We start from the raw sequence: 19,198 nt of genomic DNA on the forward strand, positions 1-19,198 counted from the left end.
CATCCGAAGCTCTGTCCCACTGTTTAACTGAGGCCCCACCTATCAGATCATCAAGACATTGATATCCCTGGTCTTCCCTGCTTCATTGTCAGTGTCATGAACATCCATTGTAACTCCGGGTCACCCTCAGACATTGAACTTTAAATTATACATGATTTTTTAAAAAGAGGAGACAGAGCCAAAATGATTCAGAATGAATATTTGACACAACGTAGTTCAGTAACTTTCTGAAAGGACTGTGCTTTTAAAGAGGGAGACCTTGGAATGTCATACCTGACCAGTGTCGATGAAGCTTAAGAGTGAAGGACTTCAAAAAACAAATGCCCCATTACCCCATGTGAATGATCTCAAACTGTAATCATGGGACAAAAACGACAGGAGTCTGGGCAAGAAGCATTTTTAGTTTTCCCCTTTGAGGAATACAGAAGAGTTGGAAGATAGATTTAACCTTTGTCTGCCGAGCAAGGGAAGCTGTATCCTATTAGAGTCTAGCTGAGAAAAACCCATTAGTTATCCCTGCACTATTAGCAAAAAGAATGGAAGTCTCTCTTTACTGGAAGCCAGAAATCAAGCAAAACTGTAGTTGAAAAGAAACAGGAAACCGTTCTACAAAGCCAATCATCTTAAAATCAATACTCACAAACCAATTTCAGTGCGACAAGTGTCACCCAGCACAATAATCGCAGTATCACATCATCTACCCTTCACTGAACTCAGAAACTGGTTTGTATATTGTTTCTTTTTAACTTTATGGGATCTCCTCTCATTTCTAATCATCTTGCAGTTAGTAACTAATAAACTCATTTTTACTTGAACTCAATAAATCCCAGGTAAATTAAAACCCATTTAAAACAGGGAATTCCTTTAGTCTTGGAGAAAAACACCACAATGGCAAGGATTGTTGTTTCAATGAACTGAGGCATGGCTAGATAAACAAGAGGAGGCATTTCATCCCTCCTTACTCAGAAGTTAACAATGGAGACATCCTGTATGGATAAAAACTTGTAGAACTTGAGCCAGGGTGACTACTTGTAATATCCACTATTTAATAACCCTGCCGTATGTTTATATCAAGATGCATGTGTTGGTGTTTGGAAATATTTCCCGAATTTATGCAATCACATCTTTATGTGCATCACCACATACATAGTCATAGAGTTATACAGCACGGAAACAGGCCAATTGGTCCAACTCATCCATGCTGACCAAGTTTCCCAAACAAAACTAGCCCCATTTGGTTGTGATTGGCCCCTATTCATCTAAACCTTTCCATTCATGTACCTGTCCAAATGTCTTTTAAATGTTGCAACTGTAACTGCATCTATCACTTCCTTCATTATCCAACATACGAACCATCTTCAGTGTGAAAAAGTTGCCTCTTAAATCACTTTTAAATCTTTTGCCTCTTACCTTAAAATTATGCTGTGTAGTTTTGAACACCCCCACCCTAGGGAAAAGAGCTTTGCTATTCTCTTTATCTAAACCCCTCAAAATTTTATAAACATCAATATGGTCACTCTTCAACCTCCTGCACTCCAGTAAAAAAAACTTCCAGCCTATCCTGCTGCTTCTTATAACTCAACTCCTCCAATCCTAGTAACATCCTTGTAAATCTTTTTCTGAATCCTTTCTAATTTGATAATATCCTTCCTATAGCAGGACAAACAGAATTGTACACAGTACTCCAAAAGTGGCCTCACCAACATCCTTTGCAACTGCAGCATGACATTCCAACTCGTATACTCACTGGCCTGAACAATGAGGACAAGCATGCCAAACAGCTTCTTGGCGAAAGTGAGGACTGCAGATGCTGATTCAGGTCAGAGTCAAGTTTAGAGTGGTGCTGGAAAAGCATCTGAGGAACAGGAAAATCGATGTTTCATTCCTACTGAAGGGCTTTTGCCTGAAATGTCGATTTTCCTGCTCCTCAGATGCTGCCTGACCTGCAGCACTTTTCCAGCACCACTCTAATCTTGACTCTTAACCACCTTTTCTACCTGTGAGAAACTTTTAAGGAACTATGTACCTGAACCTCTCGGTGTCTCTGTTTGACAGCACACTCGTTGACTGTATAAGTCCTGCCCTTGTTTGTCTTACCAAATTGCTATACCTCTCATTTATCTAAATTAAACTCCATCTGCCACTCCTTAACCATTTGGCCCAATTGATCCAGATCCCTTTGCAATCTTAAGTAACCTTCACTGTCGACTATACCATCAATGTTGGTGTCATCCGCAAATTTACTAAGCATGCTTCCTATATTCTCATTCAAATCATTTATAGAAATGACAAATAACAGGAGACCCAGCAGTGATCCATGTGGTCACAGGCCTCCAGTCAGAAAAATAACTGTCTACCACCACCCTCTGTCTCCTATATCAAGTTACTGTTGTAAGCAATTAGCAAGTTCTCCCTGAATGCAATGTGATTGAACATTACTAACCAGTGTACCATAGGTTGGATCAACTCATTTAGCTAGATGGTTACATGAACCTTTGGACTGCCAAGTTGATGCACATGCCTTTCTGGTTGTATGGTTACTTGTTCCACTTGGATTCTCCAATTGAATCCCTCCAATCTATATATGAATGTAGCTGAAATACTTTGCTTCATTCTTACTTTTCTGGATCTCAGGTAACTGTATAATTACATATTGTCTGTACAATATGAGAACTTCAACACCGCCAGTTATCGGCCTACTGTCACTCATCAGCCATCAGCAAAGTGCTGAGCTCGTTCATCAATAGAGCTCTCAAGTGGCCCCAATAAAGGAGTAAACTGCTCATTGATGCTCAATTTGGCATCTACCAAGAAAACTCGGTTCCTGACCTCCTTAAAGTCATGGCCCCAAAATTGAAAAAGTTAAACTCCAAAATGTGAAGTAAGAGTCACTGCCCATGACACACAAATACAAGCAAATGAATTACCCTGCATTGATCCTGCCTCATCACTCAGTAAGATAGTGACTGATCTGTTTTTGTTCCAACTTTCGCATTCCAATCTATCCACGATAACGCTTGATTCCCTCACCCAATAAGAACCTGTCCACCTCTGCCATAAAAATATTCAATGTCCACCCAGCCTTCACAGCACTCTGAGGCAGAGTTGCAAAGTTGCACAACCCTCTGAGAGAATAAAATCCTTCGGTCTACTGAAAGAATGAACAGTAATTTTAAAACAATGTCCCCTAGTTCTGACCGATTCACAAGAGGAACACCCTTTCCACACCCACCTTGTCAAGACCATTCATGTTCATATACTCAAGTCAACTTTTAATCTCTTAAACTCCAGTGGAAAGAAGCCCAGCCTGTCCAACTTATCATCATAAGACAATCCGCTTATTCCATTTGATGTGGTTTACTCGGACTTTCAGAACTTCATTAAGGTCCCACAAAAGAGACTAAATTAATTAAAGTGTGTAGGACTAGAGTTGGTGTACTGACAAGTAGAGAACAGGTTTACAGACGGAAAACAAAGAGTACGAAGAAACAATCTGTTTCTAAATGGTAGTGGGTGATGACTGGGATATTGCAGGGATCAATGCTTAGACCCTAGTTATTCACAGTACTTATTACTTTTATTGATGAGGGAACTAAATATAACATCCTCAAATTTGTTAAGACACAATGTTGTTTGATAGGGGGAGCTGTGAGGAGGATGCAGAGATGCTTAAGTGTGATTTGGGCAAGTTCAGTTAGTGTGAGTTGACAATGCATGGCAGATAATGTATAATGTGCACAAACGTAAGGTTAGCCACTTTGGTAGCAAAATGGATTGAGAAAGGGGGAGGTGGAGTGCCACCTGGATGTCCTTATCCACCATTCACTGAAGATGAGTATGTAAGTGCAGCAGGTTGTGAAGAAGGCGAATGGCATGTTAGCCATCATAGCAAATGGATTCATAGGCAGGAACATACATGTCTTGCCGCACTTGTACAGGACTGGAGTGAGATCACACCTGGAGTGTCTTATGCAGTATTCCCCTCCTTATCTGTAGAAGGATGTTCTGTCTGTAGAGGGAGTCAACAAACTGATTCCTGGGATGGCAGGACTGACCTATAAAGAGACTGAATCACTTAGGACTGTACTCACTGGAGTTCAGAAGAATGAGGGGTGTCTCTTATAGAAACCGACAAAATCCTGACAGGACGAGACAGGTTAGATGCAGGAAAGATGTTTCTGAAGACAGGGAACTACAAAACCAGGAGTCAAAATCTAAGGATACACGGTGGTCATTTAGAACTGAGATAAGAAATTTCTTCATCCAGATAGTAGTGAGCCTGTGGAATTCTTTGTCAGTGGAAGTGGTTGAGGCCAAGAAGAAGTTAGATATAGTTCTAGGGCTAAAGGGATCAAAGGGTTTAGAGAGAAAGCAGGAAAAGGGTACAGATTAAGATGATTAGTCACAGTTGTGTAGACTGACAGAGCACACTCAAAGGATTGAATGGCCTATTCCTACTGCAAGTTTCTCTGCTTCTATGTTACTATGTATAAATGTAATAAACCTCCTCTGGACCCAACTGGTTCATTAATGTCCTTTTGGGAAGGAAACTGCCATCCTCAGCTGGTCTGGCCTTCATGTGACTCCAAACCCACTCTTAACTGTCCTCCTGGGCAGTTGGGGATGGACAATAAATGCTGGCCTAGATGCATCCTTCCTTAAATAAGGACATCAAATTGCAAAGTGCAAACAAGTTGTCACCACAATGCGTTGTGCGACTGAAGCAATCCTACCGCACCATTTTGCTGATGATTGAGAGGAGACTGAAGGGGTGGTAGTTTGCCAGGTTGAATTTGTCCTGCTTTTTGTTTACAGGACATACCTGGGCAATTTTCCAACTTGTCAGCTAGATGCCAGTGTAGTAGCTGTACTGACTTGGCTCACGGCACAGCAAGTTTTGGAGCACAAGTCTTTAGTATTATTGCTGGAATGTTGACAGGGCTCATAACTTTTGCAGTATCCAGTGTCTCCAGTTCTTTCTAGATATCACATGAAGTAATTTGAATTGGCTGAAGACTTGCCTCTTTGATGAACCATTTATTGGCGGACGATGGTGATAGATCGGAGAGGAGGGTGCCTCATGACCTGTCCCACCTACCAATCTTCCTTGCCACCAATCTACTCCACCCTCCTCTCCGATCTATCACCATTACCCCTTCCTCCATCCACCTAATGAACTCCTAGCTCCTTCTCCCAGCTCCACCTCCTCCCATTTATCTCCCCACTCTTGAGGCTTCCAGCCTCATTCCTGATCAAGGGCTCCTGCCCGAAACATTGATTTTCCTGTTCCTCGGATGCTGCCTGACCTACAGTGCATTTCCAGCACCACTCTAATCTTGACTCATATAAGATTTTATCCTGGTACTAATTGTTTGGTATTCCTAGTTTTATCTCAGCCCTTTCCTGCCATTCTATAAAAGTCCTATCCCAGATTAATATTATCCCTGTCATCTTGATTGTACTCCGTATCTCTCCACATTTGATTCTCTCTGTTTCCCTCATTATATGGCTTGCCAGAACATTGCCCAACATGCTTCATATTTAAACTGTCCAAGTAGTGCAGCCCCCCACTTTCCCCTGTACCAATAGCCCATGAAAAATTCCAGTTCTCTGCAATAGTCTTTTAATGATGCATTCGTTTTCTAATTTTATATATCCTGTGCCAGTTTGCATGTGGAATAATCAGAAGATTATAACCGTTGAGGTTCTGCCTTGTAATTTAGTGCCTAGCTCTCCTTACTCCTAGTAAAGAAACTCTTTGCTGCTCCATTAAGTCAGCAATTCATTGAGTATGGCATCGAGCTCTAGCAAAACTGAAGTCAGTGGGAATCAGCAGAAAATTCCCCACTGACTGAGGTCCTACCTGGCACAAATGATAATCATTGTGGTTGTCAGAGATTAGTTATCTGAGCTCCAGGACATCTCTGCAGGAGTTCTTCTGGGTAACGTTCTTGGCCAACCATTTTCATTGACCTACTCTCTAATCATTGGATCAGAAATGGGGATGTTTGCTGATGACTGCACAATATTCAGCACCATTCGCAGTTATCCGATAATGAAGCTGGCTGTAGCGAGTTGCAGCGAGACTATGATCACATCCAGGTTTGGTCTGATAAGTGGCAAGTAAAATTTGCACCACATAAGTCCCAGGCAATGGCCATCTCCAACAAGAGACAATCTAACTATTGCCCTGAACTTCACTGGTACTATTATTGAATTCTCTGTTATCACCATCCTGGGGGGTTTACTTTGACCAGAAATTGAACCGGAGCAACCTGTAAATAATGTGGCCAGGAGCAGGTCAGAGGCTAGGAATTCTGTAATGATTAACTGACTGCCTGTCTCTGTAAAGCATATATAAGGCACCAATCAGTTGGAATTTTTTGCAATTGGCAAGAAGAGTACAGTTCTAACAATACCTAAAATAGATACCATCCAAAACAAAGCAGCCCATTTGTTTGCCACCCTGTCTAGCGCTGAAGCACAGTGGCATCTATGTGTCTCAACTAGAAGATGCACTGCAATCATTCATGAGGACATCTTTAACAGCATCTTCTTAACTCATGACCTTGATAATATACAAGGACAAGGGCAGCAGATACATGTGAACACCACCATCTGCAAGTTCTCCTGTAAGCCATTCACCATCCTGACTTGCAACTATATCATTGATCTTTCACTATTGCTGAATCAAATTTCTGGAATTGATCTTCCTAACAGCACCAGGTATCCTACATGCCCAGGACTGCAAAGATCCAAAAATGGAGGGCTATTAGGAATGGACAAAGAATGCTAACCCAGCCATCATCATTCCCATTTCACTAATAAATAAAAAAAGTATCATTTTGATCTGTCTTATAATATTTACTATAGCCATGCAGCGTGACAGCAGAAATCTCTTCGAGTCTGTCTGAGATAGATCCAATATCTAAAAGATTATCAGAGTAGAAGAATATGGAAGATGGACTGTGTGTACTTCAACTGTCGAAAGATAAACTGCACCCTCTGAGAATCATCACAAGTACCCTGTGTATTTCAAATTTAATAAAAAAATCTTTTCCAGATTCAGCTTTTACCTTTGTGTACAGTCAAGTATTGCCCTTGGAAGATTCTCCAAGTTAATGCGCTCTGACTAACGAGCTACGTCAAAACATTTACTCTCTTGCTCTCACATATTTTCCTGCGCAAGATCAGCCCAATACATTTACATCCCACTGATCAGCTATTTCTGATCCTGGGTATTAAAAGTGGCCATTCTGTCACTCATAAGGAGCATTTTGTTCCTTCCCACAAACCTTTATTTGCTAAATTGGCTATACCAGCTTTTAATTGGTTTCAATTTTCCAGTGGTTAGTTTAATGACTGACACCAACTTTTCATCACAGATTCCAATTTTTTTTAAAAAACATTAAAACAGTACAGAAGTAACTTGCCTTGAACATCTCCCTTTTCCATTGTACTGGCAAGTTAATATGTCCTACAATTGCAAGCTCAATAATATCTGATGCAGAGGTTACCCTACACTTGACAGTCATAGAATGCACACAAGTTAATGCTAATATTGTACACTAGAACTTGTAAATAATCTGCACTGGATGGAGTATTGAATGTAATAACTTTGTATGGCCTTTAATTAAAAGGATATCAGTAAAGTACACAAAACATAAAAATCAATCTGTTGTGAGAATAATATTCTTCAAGCTAATTATCTTTAATTTGCCAAATGTCAAACCAAAGATTTGTTTGCTTCAGTTGCCCTCACATCCCAATTTGTGTATGGTTCCATTTGCTACTTTTGAGTGGCTCAAGCTCCTAACTTAACTTGCTCAGCTGTGTTATAATGGTCTATCTTTGCTTAACCAAACACCTATTTCCCCTGTTTTCCTTTCTCCAATATATCCATGCCTTACTTCCTTTAGTCAACCTGGCAATTTTCAGAATCACCTCTGTTTTCTGAAGAACCTTTCTCTCTGAAGATTACTTTGACAATCAAATATCCAATATTTGGGCTCTGGAGGATTCAAAACCCATTTTTTTCAACATTTCCTTCATAAGTGAGTGCATTATCTCTACTGCTGATATAACCTTTTTTTTCTTTCACTGGTCAAGTTACTTAAAATCTGATAATATGCACTACTTGTGTCAAATGCAATCTATTCTCAAGTGGAACACAGCATGAGTTAAGCAGCTGCAAAACGTAGAGAGATTTTTCGATTTCTGTGTACCTGATAACTACTGATTGAAATGTTTTCTGTATGGTCCCAGCTTGTGGTGATAAGTTCTGTTTGAAATTTCCTTTGATTTGACTGGTGTATTCCTGTCACTTATCCCAATTATGTTTCTTCACAATTGCTTTGATTTCCACCCAACTTCAAGCATACTTGTTCTGTTCTGCATGCTTATTCAGGGTGACTATAAGTGGCACTTCACAGTCAGATGGTGCCAAATGATACTTGTGAAGTACCGATCTGTATTCTACCTTTTTGATCAATCATCTAATCCCCAGACCAAATGCATTTAATCATCGGCACTATTTTTATTCTCTATGGTGAACTGGGCACTTGTTTATCTTAGGCTGAAAAATTAGTACCAATCCAATAGTAGCTATGATATCCAGAAAATTTAGACGGAGCCCAATAATTATATGTCCTTTCAAAATACATCTTACAAAATGATTTTACTTTCTATGGTACTGTATAAGATTTCTGAGAAACATTTCGAAGCTTACCCTGGTTTGATTCCAGCCTCAGGCAACTGTATGTTTGGAGTTTGCACATTCTCCCCATGTCTGAGTGTGTTTTCTCTGAGTGCTCTGGTTCCCTCCTGCAGTCCAAAGATGTGCAGGTTAGGTGAATTGGCCATGTGAAATTGTCCATAGTGTTCAGGGATGTGTAGGCTAGGGGCATTAGTCAGGGGAAATGCAGAGCAATAGGGTAGGAGAATGTGTCTGGGTGGGATACTCTTCAGAGGGTCGGTGTGGACTTGTTGAGTCAAACGGCCTGTTTCAGCACTGTAGTGATTCTATAATATAATTAATTATTGTAATGATGTTGGGGAAAATAGCTTCAGTGTTGCTTCTGGCAAGATTTCACAATTCTACTTGGTGAAAAGACAATGAATCCACTTTGATTGCTCTGATTGAGCACCTTAATACTGTTTGAACCATCATAAAAGTGGGCAAGACCTTAACTTCATGTATAATCCAAAGGACAACAACATAGCCACCATGTCACTTGCTTAGTACTGGATAGTTTGGTCTGGCTTTCACGTGAGAATCTTAAAATGAGACTTTTATTTGTGATGTATTGACTCAGAAGCAAAAGCAGTACCAATGAAACCAAATCAGCTACTTGCTGTTGCCTGGATTATAATAGACATTTATGATTAACCATCGGCATTTGTAAGGTTAGTGATGTGACATTTGGATCAGAAGGATTGTAGTTCTTTCCTCTCTCTGTCTGTTTTAATGACTTAGGCTGTACAGTGCACTGCCACTGTCTAGTCCCAACACTTCACTGGTCACAACATAAATGGAAATGGTCCACCAGTGAGCAAAATGACTAATTATATATTTTAGCTCTATTAGGATGACTCTTTTAAATGCCCAGGCTTCTTTAGTAAACAACAATACTATTGATTTGTTGTAAAAGCAGGACCTTTCATGCAAAGATTTAAGTTTAAATACAGTTTTCAAAAGGAATGTATAAATACTCAACCTTCTAAATTACACAAGTACACCAAATATCAAAAAGAAAAACAAGAATGAACATTTGAGTCAATAATTAGTCTTGTAAGGGTAAAAAAAAAACAATGAAATGTGCAAGGTGACATTCAATCAGCATCCTGGCACTAATAGAGAGGCATCACTAAACACAGGAATTGTCACAGGGAACGTTGCAGAGAATTCAAAGGCTCTTTTCAGGAGGACAGCTACATCAGGTTTTCAGACTTCATGTTGGACTCTCCAAAAGGGTTTCTCAGAAAGCCAGAGGATATAGTCTGTGGCAGCAGGCTATCTCCCAATTGAAACCCAATCGATATCCAAAATAAAACTGTAAATCTGAGCATGGGATTTCTAGTATGTGCATTCAAACAATTAGCTGAATGTATTTGGCATCTGCGGAGTATCTTTTTTAAAATAAGTCTTTCAAGTGACCCATTTAAAATCAAACAAAGGTTCAGGAATCCAAATGAACTACTATTGCAATTCATCCTTTAACATGAATCCTTCAAAATAATTATGTTAAATACCATGTTCATAACACTACTCTGCCTGCATAGCTTGTGGAATGATGTCTCCTTTATGTTGTCTACATAGAAATATTGGATGGTGGCGAGTGCAGTAATAAGTAGAAATTATATTCCAGTAAGCAAGAGTGATTATTTTCAGAATTATAACCAAAGTGTTTGTATGCTCATCAGTATTTAGTCATTTTCTTTGGCCACTGCTTGACTTAAAAGCCTTTGGTTAAAATGCCTGGAAGCAGATAATCATATTTCGATTTTAAAATAGGTGAGTAGTGAACACCGCTCCCTCATAGTGTTGGAGTGAAATCAGAGGTGAAGTTCGTAACAAAATGTTTATTAAAAAAAAGCAAGACACCAAGAGGACTTCTTGTAAAAAATATAGCAACGAGTAATCTATAAGGCATTAATATATATTTATATGGCTCACTTTAAAGTATTGGGAGCCTATGCTTAAACATTTTTTTTCTGTATGGTGTTGCTCAGCATGGAAGATTTGAGTTATGAAGGCTGGGCAGAGCGGGTCTTTGTTCACTAAAATGTAGGAGGTTGGGAGATGATCGGACAGAACTTTATAAAAATATGAGGGGTATAGATAGGGTTAATGGTGAGTAATTTTTCTCTGGATGGAGAATTGCAAGACTGGAGGCATATTTTTAATGTGAGAGATTTTAAAAAGATATGAGGGGCAATTTTATTTTGTCCAGAGGATGATTCGCATGTGGAATGAACTTCCTGAGGAAATGGTGGACTGGGGCACAGTTACAACATTTTAGATAAGGATGTGAATAGGAAAGGTTTCGAGGGATATAGGCTAGGAGCAGGCAGGTGGGACAAGTTTAGGTTGGAGTAATGTTCGGCATGGACTGGTTGGACCAAAGGACCTGTTTCCGTGCTGTTGATGTACATAATTAACTCTGTCAAAGATATAAATAAATTTCTTGGCCATAGTAGAACAAATGCCTCTATCATTAACAATTTGCATTTATTTGCAAAAACGCAAAACAATGTCACAGACGGTTTCAAAACTTGGACTTTGTACCAAAGTTGGAAAGTGGCATGAATCCTGTCCAGGTCAAATTTTAACAGGGCCATTAAAAAAAAGGAAGAATTTAAAGAATAGCTTTCTAAGTTTTACTTCGCCAGAAAAATCTATCTGTCAATGTCGGCATGGAGAGGTGATGAACAGAGAACTGGAATTGAAGGAACTGGTAATAAGTGGTGGAGAAGGGCATTAAGACAAGCAAGACTGTGGTGCTATTTAAATAGTTGGAATTCTGGAAATAAAACAGGAGTTGCTGGAGAAACTCAGTAGCTCTGGCAGCATCTGTGGGAAGAAAGCAAAGTTAACATTTCTGGTCCAGTGAGTCATCAGTCTTGCTTCCTTATCCTTCTAGTTATATGGCTTTAAACCAGCATCAGTGATAAAGTTATAGTGTAGGGACTACTGAGTGGAGCAAAGGCAGCACCAGGAAGAAGAAAGGCTGGACCTTGAATGCTGGAAGATCCCAGCTGGATTGAGAACTTCCTGCCCACCCACTCACTAAGTTTTGTCGTCTTTCTAATGCATGTCTACATAATGAGCTGAGAACTGCATGATCCTTGAGCAAAGCTGATTCATCCCCCAGCAGAAGTGACTCCCATTCCCCCACCCAATGCCAGATTTAGACCCCATAAAAGACATGCATTGCAAAGTTTTGGATGAGTTGAATTATAAGCATTAAGATTAAAAAGAGTTGTTAATTTCAGTGCAGGGGGCCTAGGGATTAACAAGGAGAAAGCCAAAATAGAATCTTGCCTCCTAACTTAAATTTGAAAAACTCGACAGAAGTGCAGTTATGCCAATTAAACAGAAGAGCATCATAAAGCAGAGTAACACCCTGATGCAGCAATCAAAGAATATAGCCAATAAAAGCTAGAGCATGAAGTGCAAAGGATGGAAATGAACTGGCAGCCTTAAGTTGTGAAATAAGCTGACCAGAAGAGAAAAGTACAGGAGTAGAATGGATGGCTATAGCTCAATAGGGATATGTCTGTACAGGAACCATCTTTAAAATAAAGCATTTATAACTTTACCAGGAAAGTCTAGATATGGATGCAACTGTGCCTTTGTTTTCCAGTGATGTTAACATTATAATTCAGGAAGCATCTTTGATTCAAACTTTTCAATTGAAATGTCAAAAGCAACATTTGGATAGTGGTTGGCACTGCTACCTCAAAGCTCCAGGTACCCAGATTTGATTCCATTCCTGGGTGAGCTGCCTGTGTGGAGTTTGCATATTCTCTCTGTGTCTGCGTGGATTTCCTTCAGGTACTCAAGTTTCCACCCACAGTCCAAAGATGTGTAGGTTAGTCATTTTAGCCATGCTAAAATTGTCCCATAGTGTCCATGGATGTGCAGATTAGGCACAAAGGTTACAGGGATGTGTTGGGCGAGTGGTCTGGGTGGAATGCTCCTCAGAGGGTTGGTGCAGACTCGATAGGCCAGATAGTCTCTTTCTTCAATGTTGGTATTCTCTGATTGTGTAATGGATATTATATCTGGTCAGAACTATACTTCATCTCTGATCCTCTTTTGAGGCCTTATTCTCCTTATCAGTTAGAAAAGCTGAAACCTCACTGTGAACCTATTCTGATTGTGTAGCTTATTTGTATTTATTTATAATTGTAATTTGCAGTCAGCATACAGTTAGTTTAATTACCTTTTATTGTCAAATCTAACCAGAACTTTTCTCTCTCAAAGTATACAATTTCAATGACTAGTTTTAACTATAGGCATTATGTCCTTGCATGTCAATATTGTTACAGAAGGCAGTTAGTAACCTGAAAGAATTAAATGATATTGTAAGATAAATTCCATCCATCAGGCTACAAAAGACTGTTTCTAGGAGGAGCTAACCACTCTTTTGTTCTTTGTGTGATGCTGTTGTGTCCTCAAGAATTCTTCAGTGGGAATTCTCCATGAGTTGTGTGTTGTGAGTACATCAGTGATGGTACTTCCTGTTCACTCTAAGTTGAGGCCGATGTCTCACAAGAGGCAACCATATATCTTTGATTAGTGTCACCAGCTACTATGTAATATGTGATAAACCTTGACTGCTTCATCTAGACCAAATCTATCTTCTCCTGAATGCATCACATGGATACCCTTCCCACTTTTGATATCAGGAGCTCAACTAATACTAGTAAGAAGGATTGGTGGCAGAGAATTAACCATAATATGTTTGCAATTCAGATTACCAATATTACAACAATGACTGTGGTTTCAAACATTAATTACCACAACAGAATGTAATTTTAAAACAAAACTTCAATAGATATTAATGAGATTTTGTGAAAACGCATAAGAATGTTCGCTTGATTTTATTATTTGAACTGTATGTCTCAGTATGGGACGCAAAGTGGAGGAAGGAATTTTGACCAAGTTTTTCTTGGTGGATGCAGCCTTGTACCTGCTGTGGTTTTCAATTTAAGCCTAAGAGAAATATCTCCCAACCAGTCATTGAAAAAGCTTTCCTGATTATAATTGATAGGTGTCTATAGGACTTTTCAGTTATGGATGGTCCAACCGTTGTCAACATAGTATAGCAAATCTTTATTTTTATAAGCTTCAACTTGGTTACAAGTTTTTTTCCTTGCATTAAATAAAAGACATCATGACAGACAAAGTATTGCTGAACACATCAAGCTAAGAAAAAAATGCATTTAATGAGCAAGTTTATTGACCTTGGAATATTGCAGAACACTTTACAGTAACTGAAGTAGTTTGTTATAATGGAGTAAATGTGCCAGCCACTTTGCTACTGCTGGAACCTTGTCATATACAATGAGCTAATGACCAACTATTCCTCTTTAATCATGTTGGTCAAAGGATAAAAGTTGACCAGGGCACAGGGAAGAACTTTGAAACAGTGCAATTGAATCTTTTCTGGGTCCGGCACAGGGAGTACTTCAAGGCCCAATAGTCAGACCTGGGGCTTTAGGAGGTCTGCTGTACTTGGGCCAGGAGCTGGGCCACTTTGCTTGGACTGTGTGGGACTGCTGTTCTCAAGCCGTTGTCCAGGACAGAAACCCTGAGCCAAGGATAGCAATGGATCCCAGGCTTACTATCCCTTGCTCTGGATTGTTTACCTCATCAATGACACCAGATATTTATTTACCAACTTTTAATGCTGTTAAATATCCCGAGAGATAAATGTTAGCAAACAAAATTTCACATAAAACCATATAGGGATGTATTAGGGTAGATGAGTTTTACAGAAAGCCTTAAAGTAAGCAGGAACAATGGAGAAGCAAAGAAGTTTAGGGAAGAAATTCAGGGACAGCAGAGGATTCGGAAAAGGTGTTGTTCAGGTCGAGCTGCATTTTTTTTTCAGCATATGCATTGGAAACCAATGCTGTGTTTTTGGATGAGGAGAAACAGCTGTAATGTGTATCATTCTGGCTGCCACTCGCTAAGAAAGATGTGATTGCATTGAAGAGGATGAAGAGGCGATTCACTAGCTTATTGCCTGGGCTATGCAGGATAGCTATGTCTAAGACAGCACACCCACCTAAGACAGAAGGTTGTGAGTTCAAGTTTTCTTCACAGCAGATAAGGTGAAATCTGATTGAGGTGATAAAATTATGAGGCGTATAAATGGGTTAGATTTAAAGGATCCTTTCTCCTTACTAGAGGGGTCAATAACCAGGAGCTTTGATTTAAAGTAGTGGGTAAAATACTTGGAAGAAATTTTAGGATGAGTTGTAACCCAAAGCATGGTGTGTATCTGGAACTCAGCACCTATGAGTGTACAGGTGAGAACCATCACAACATTAAAGATGTATTTGGATGAATAATTGAAATGCCATAGCATAAAAATAATCACCAGCCAATTTCTGGGAATTACAATTTGAGCAGGAAGGTGCATGATGAACCAATATGAGCACGGTGGACCAAATGGCCCCTTTCCATGCTGTGATAGTTTATGACTCTACAACATAGCTACTTCTGGGACATCAAAGATGCAGAAACAAAAAGAGAGAGAAACCATTGCAGTTGATTCATTATCTATGACTGATTGGATAAGAATAGAGAGGGGTGAGCATAGTGCCACTCAACTGGATGTCTGAGAGAAGCACTGAAGGCAAATGGTGTGGTCAGTCAGGTCAAGGCTACAAAAAGGATGCATGTGAGATGCAAATGGACCTTTGGTTTAACATCTCATCTGATAGTCCAGCACTCCCTTGTTGCTCAAGATTCTGGAGTGGGACTTAAGCTCAAAACCTTCTACCACAGGTAGATGTGCTGCCTGAGTCATGGCAATCTGGGATAGGACCTGTAGTCACAGAGTTTTAGACTAAAAAGGTTCACACTTGCCAGTTAGCGTTGTACATTTGCCTGTTGTGTTCTATATGTGGTAAGTAAAACGGTTCAGAAATGTAGGCTCTCATAGGCATTCAGCCAGTTCAACATCACCAGTTCGTCAAATTTTGTTGCTCCTCAGCAGCAGTCGTTGCCATGGAAACAGTTATTTCTGAGGTCTCCTCCTGATGTTTTAGATTTATTGTCTCCTGTAAGTGGCTCATCATCAGAGATTAGGATGGCTGGATTTATCATTAATACATTGTACTCAGACAGGCTGAAAGTAATATTCCATTAATGCAAGCTGGAACATGCATATAAAAGAAATGGAGAAGAACTGATTATTTCAATGCAACATAAACTTTCAGCAAAAAAATCCTTCTAGTTCTGAAATGCAACTGCAAAGTAAATGTTCCATTAAATTATACTAAGAGTTAAAAATACTGATCTGAATCAGCTTCGGTTTTCCTGTGTTTTTTTATTTCATAGGTGTCAAGGAATTTGCCTGATAAACAAAACGAAATAGAAGAGTTATTGAAGGACTTCACACGGTTTCAACAGAAGCTAAACCTGCTAACTCTGTGGGCCTCTTCTACAAAGGATCAGTTGGAGTTGTACAAACAAGCGCCAATACCACAAGTCTTTAATATTAAGGTAAACGTTATTTCAGTGTCCAGGCACATGCTATTATTGTAGCTCTCTATAGTAACACTGAGTTGAGTTTCTCAGTGTAAACTGTTTTTGACGGGTTTTGAAGGATATGATAATGGATGCTTGGAAAAGTAATGAGGCCGCACAGTATTGCACAGCTGTGTTTTGCTGGACAAGAGATACTTAGAGATTAGAAAATAGAACAGCTCTGCGTTAGACTCAAATCCTTGGACTACACTGTAGATGAGAAAGAAGCAGGAAGACCGAGACTTAGCAAGGATGAGAGAAGAGCATTTTAAATCAACAAGGGGAAGAGTATGTAGTTAAAAATTAGATTAGATTACTTAGAGTGGAAACAGGCCCTTTGGCCCAACAAGTTCACACCGACCCTCTGAAGAGCAACCCATCCAGACCCATTCCCCTACATTTACCCATTCACCTAACACTATGGGGCAAATCAGCACGGCCAGTTCACCTAACCTGCACATTTTTGGACTGTGGGAGAAAACTGGAGCACCCGGAGGTAACCCACACAGACACGGGGAGAATGTGTAAACTCCACACAGAGTTGCCTGAACCCGGGTCTTTGACGCTGTGAGGCAGCAGTGCTAGCCACTGTGCCACCGTGCCTCCCAATTGCAAGTTGTTGGAACATAAAGTGAGAACGGCAAATATTATGTATTGTTTCGATGTATCGAGTGGTTGCTATCAGTTTGGAATGACTGTAGTTTCATTATTTAGAACAAGCATGTGTATAAACCTATCCAGTTGTCTTGCATGTGTGCCAATGACATAGCAGTGTAGTCTGGAAAAATGCAGAGATCTGATCATGTCAACAATTGCATAGTTAGTGCAAAGTGAAAAGCATAACACCTGTGGGATACAAGTGGTAGGTTACTTAAGCCATTTAGTAAAGCACTGAAATTGCTAGTATTAAAAAGGAAGTTGTTTTCTCTTATATAAGGATCAAGCAAAGGTAAAACAGAAGCCCTTAGGGTCAAGAACAGAGCAAGAAATGAGCTGGTAAATGTGTGAGGAATAAATGGAGTGGAAATCATACTTCCATAATGGACATTTGGCTGGACTGTGACTTAGAAGCAGGATGTTAAGAAGGAACAGAATAATTTTAATTAAACTTTAGATAGCTAAATTGGATTGCATGATAATAATTCTAGAAAGATTAACACACAAAAAGGGGCATTGATGTTCAGACCTTGCAGAGAATGGGAGTTTCAAGAGTAGATGTCGACTTAGACAAATATTTCTGTAAAATAATAATCCTAACTGTGACTTTGAGCTCAAGTTGTTGGAGATATTCCAACTTGACAGTATAGGAGATGGGTTTCTAGAGCATGAGCTGTCCGTCATAGTAAAAGGATCAGTAACTATTCACAAGTTAGAAAATACAAGAAGGGAGAGACTAGAACAGAAATGTTATGAATATTATTTACAAAAACTGGCAGATGCTTCACTCAATTTCTGCTACTTTTGAAAGGTGATCCTTCAACAGGCATTATACCACTCATTAGAAACTGCAAATGGCTTTAGCTGTTCAAGCTGTCAGTCAGCAAAGTCTGTATATTATTTGAATCATTATGGCAGCAATATTTGAGAGGTCCTGAGGATGAAATGCAAAATAGGTTTTCATTTCTCCATTTTGGCATCTGAGAAAGGTACAAACAAGTCCGGTTTCATTTGAAATTTGTTCAATTTTACATAGGATAAATAACTAATTTAAACATCTAAACATATGGCTTAAAATATATATAATTTAAAATGTTGCTCAAAACTGAATACAGCAACTGTGTGTTTCTGTAATTTTGAACAATGCTCTAATACTGTTCAGCACAGTGAAAGAATTTGAAAACCAGATTTCCATCACTCAGGTCACCTCAATATTAACCTACTTACTTGGTTATTAATGCACATAGAATGAGCCATTGGCTACCTGGCTTTTGAGGATTCACCATGAGGTTTGCAGCAGAATGGTTAAAGTACAATTCAAAGAAATTTGGATGCTCATTTGTGTAAGGAAGATTGATGTGTAAAATGACATTGTTTGCACCATTCAGGACATTCTGTCTGAAGAAGTCAGGGTTTTATTTGAGTATATAAGTGGCTGAGGACTGGATAGTAGCCAACATAATGTTCATTTTCAAAAAGACAGACAGAGCGAACTCAGATAATTGAGGGCCATTACATTAACATTTGTGGAAAGTAACATTCTGACCACAAATCTGTTCAGGGCAAAACATGTTTCCAGGATCATTTGCATTAGTTTAAAGATATGTGTATTAAAAGCTTCATCAAGCCACAGATCTGGCCCTGCTCCATGATTGAATTAGTCGCATTGCAAATTACTAATTTTATGTCCTTTAGTGGGTCTTCAGCAAGCTTCTTGTAATGATAGGCACCTATTAAAGGAAGCTGAATATCAATTTTAGTTAGGACGAAGCAGACTACTGTACATCAATATATCTAGCCAATAGTTCTGTATTGTCTTTAAAGTCATTTTCAGTCAGGCTACTCACAGGTAGTGGACTAGGTATTTTGATTGGACATGTTTTTTTTCATCTTCAACCCTCTTTCGCTGGGTTAATTACATTGCCTGCCCACCTCCAGGAGCCAGAAGTGAAGTGCTGATTTCTCCTTGCCTGCCATGTCCTGGGCGAATATCAGCAACCACACAGGACAGATCTGACTTGTCTGGGCTTTGAAAGATGGCATGGGCCCGAAGGATGTTGGTGAATTCTGGGATATCCACTGAGCAGCAAGTTGTTTTGGGAACAGCATGTGGTAAAATGAGGTGAAATGCGAGAGACACCATAGGGACATGGTACAGAATTAATCAGGCAAGGCAAGTTTGGTAATATATCGTTATGGAATTTGATAAGCGTCACAGTCAGAAACCATCCAAAATATTGAATACAACTCTGGCTTAGCCAAAAGAACATAAGA

At 39.5% G+C, this 19,198-nt stretch overlaps 1 protein-coding gene across 7 annotated transcripts in view; it reads left to right on the forward strand.

Annotated features, from left to right (window-relative positions):
* dmd (dystrophin) overlaps positions 1-19,198 on the forward strand; it is a 1,983,095-nt gene that overhangs the window by 1,441,087 nt on the left and 522,810 nt on the right. For all 7 annotated transcript variants that reach the window (XM_060833515.1, XM_060833512.1, XM_060833514.1 and 4 more), the window contains one exon: positions 16,079-16,243. In XM_060833515.1, the coding sequence (XP_060689498.1) occupies positions 16,079-16,243 (165 nt within the window). The remainder of the gene's footprint in view (positions 1-16,078; positions 16,244-19,198) is intronic.

Source organism: Hemiscyllium ocellatum, chromosome 12 (assembly GCF_020745735.1).
Source record: "Hemiscyllium ocellatum isolate sHemOce1 chromosome 12, sHemOce1.pat.X.cur, whole genome shotgun sequence".
Lineage (NCBI taxonomy): Eukaryota > Metazoa > Chordata > Chondrichthyes > Orectolobiformes > Hemiscylliidae > Hemiscyllium > Hemiscyllium ocellatum.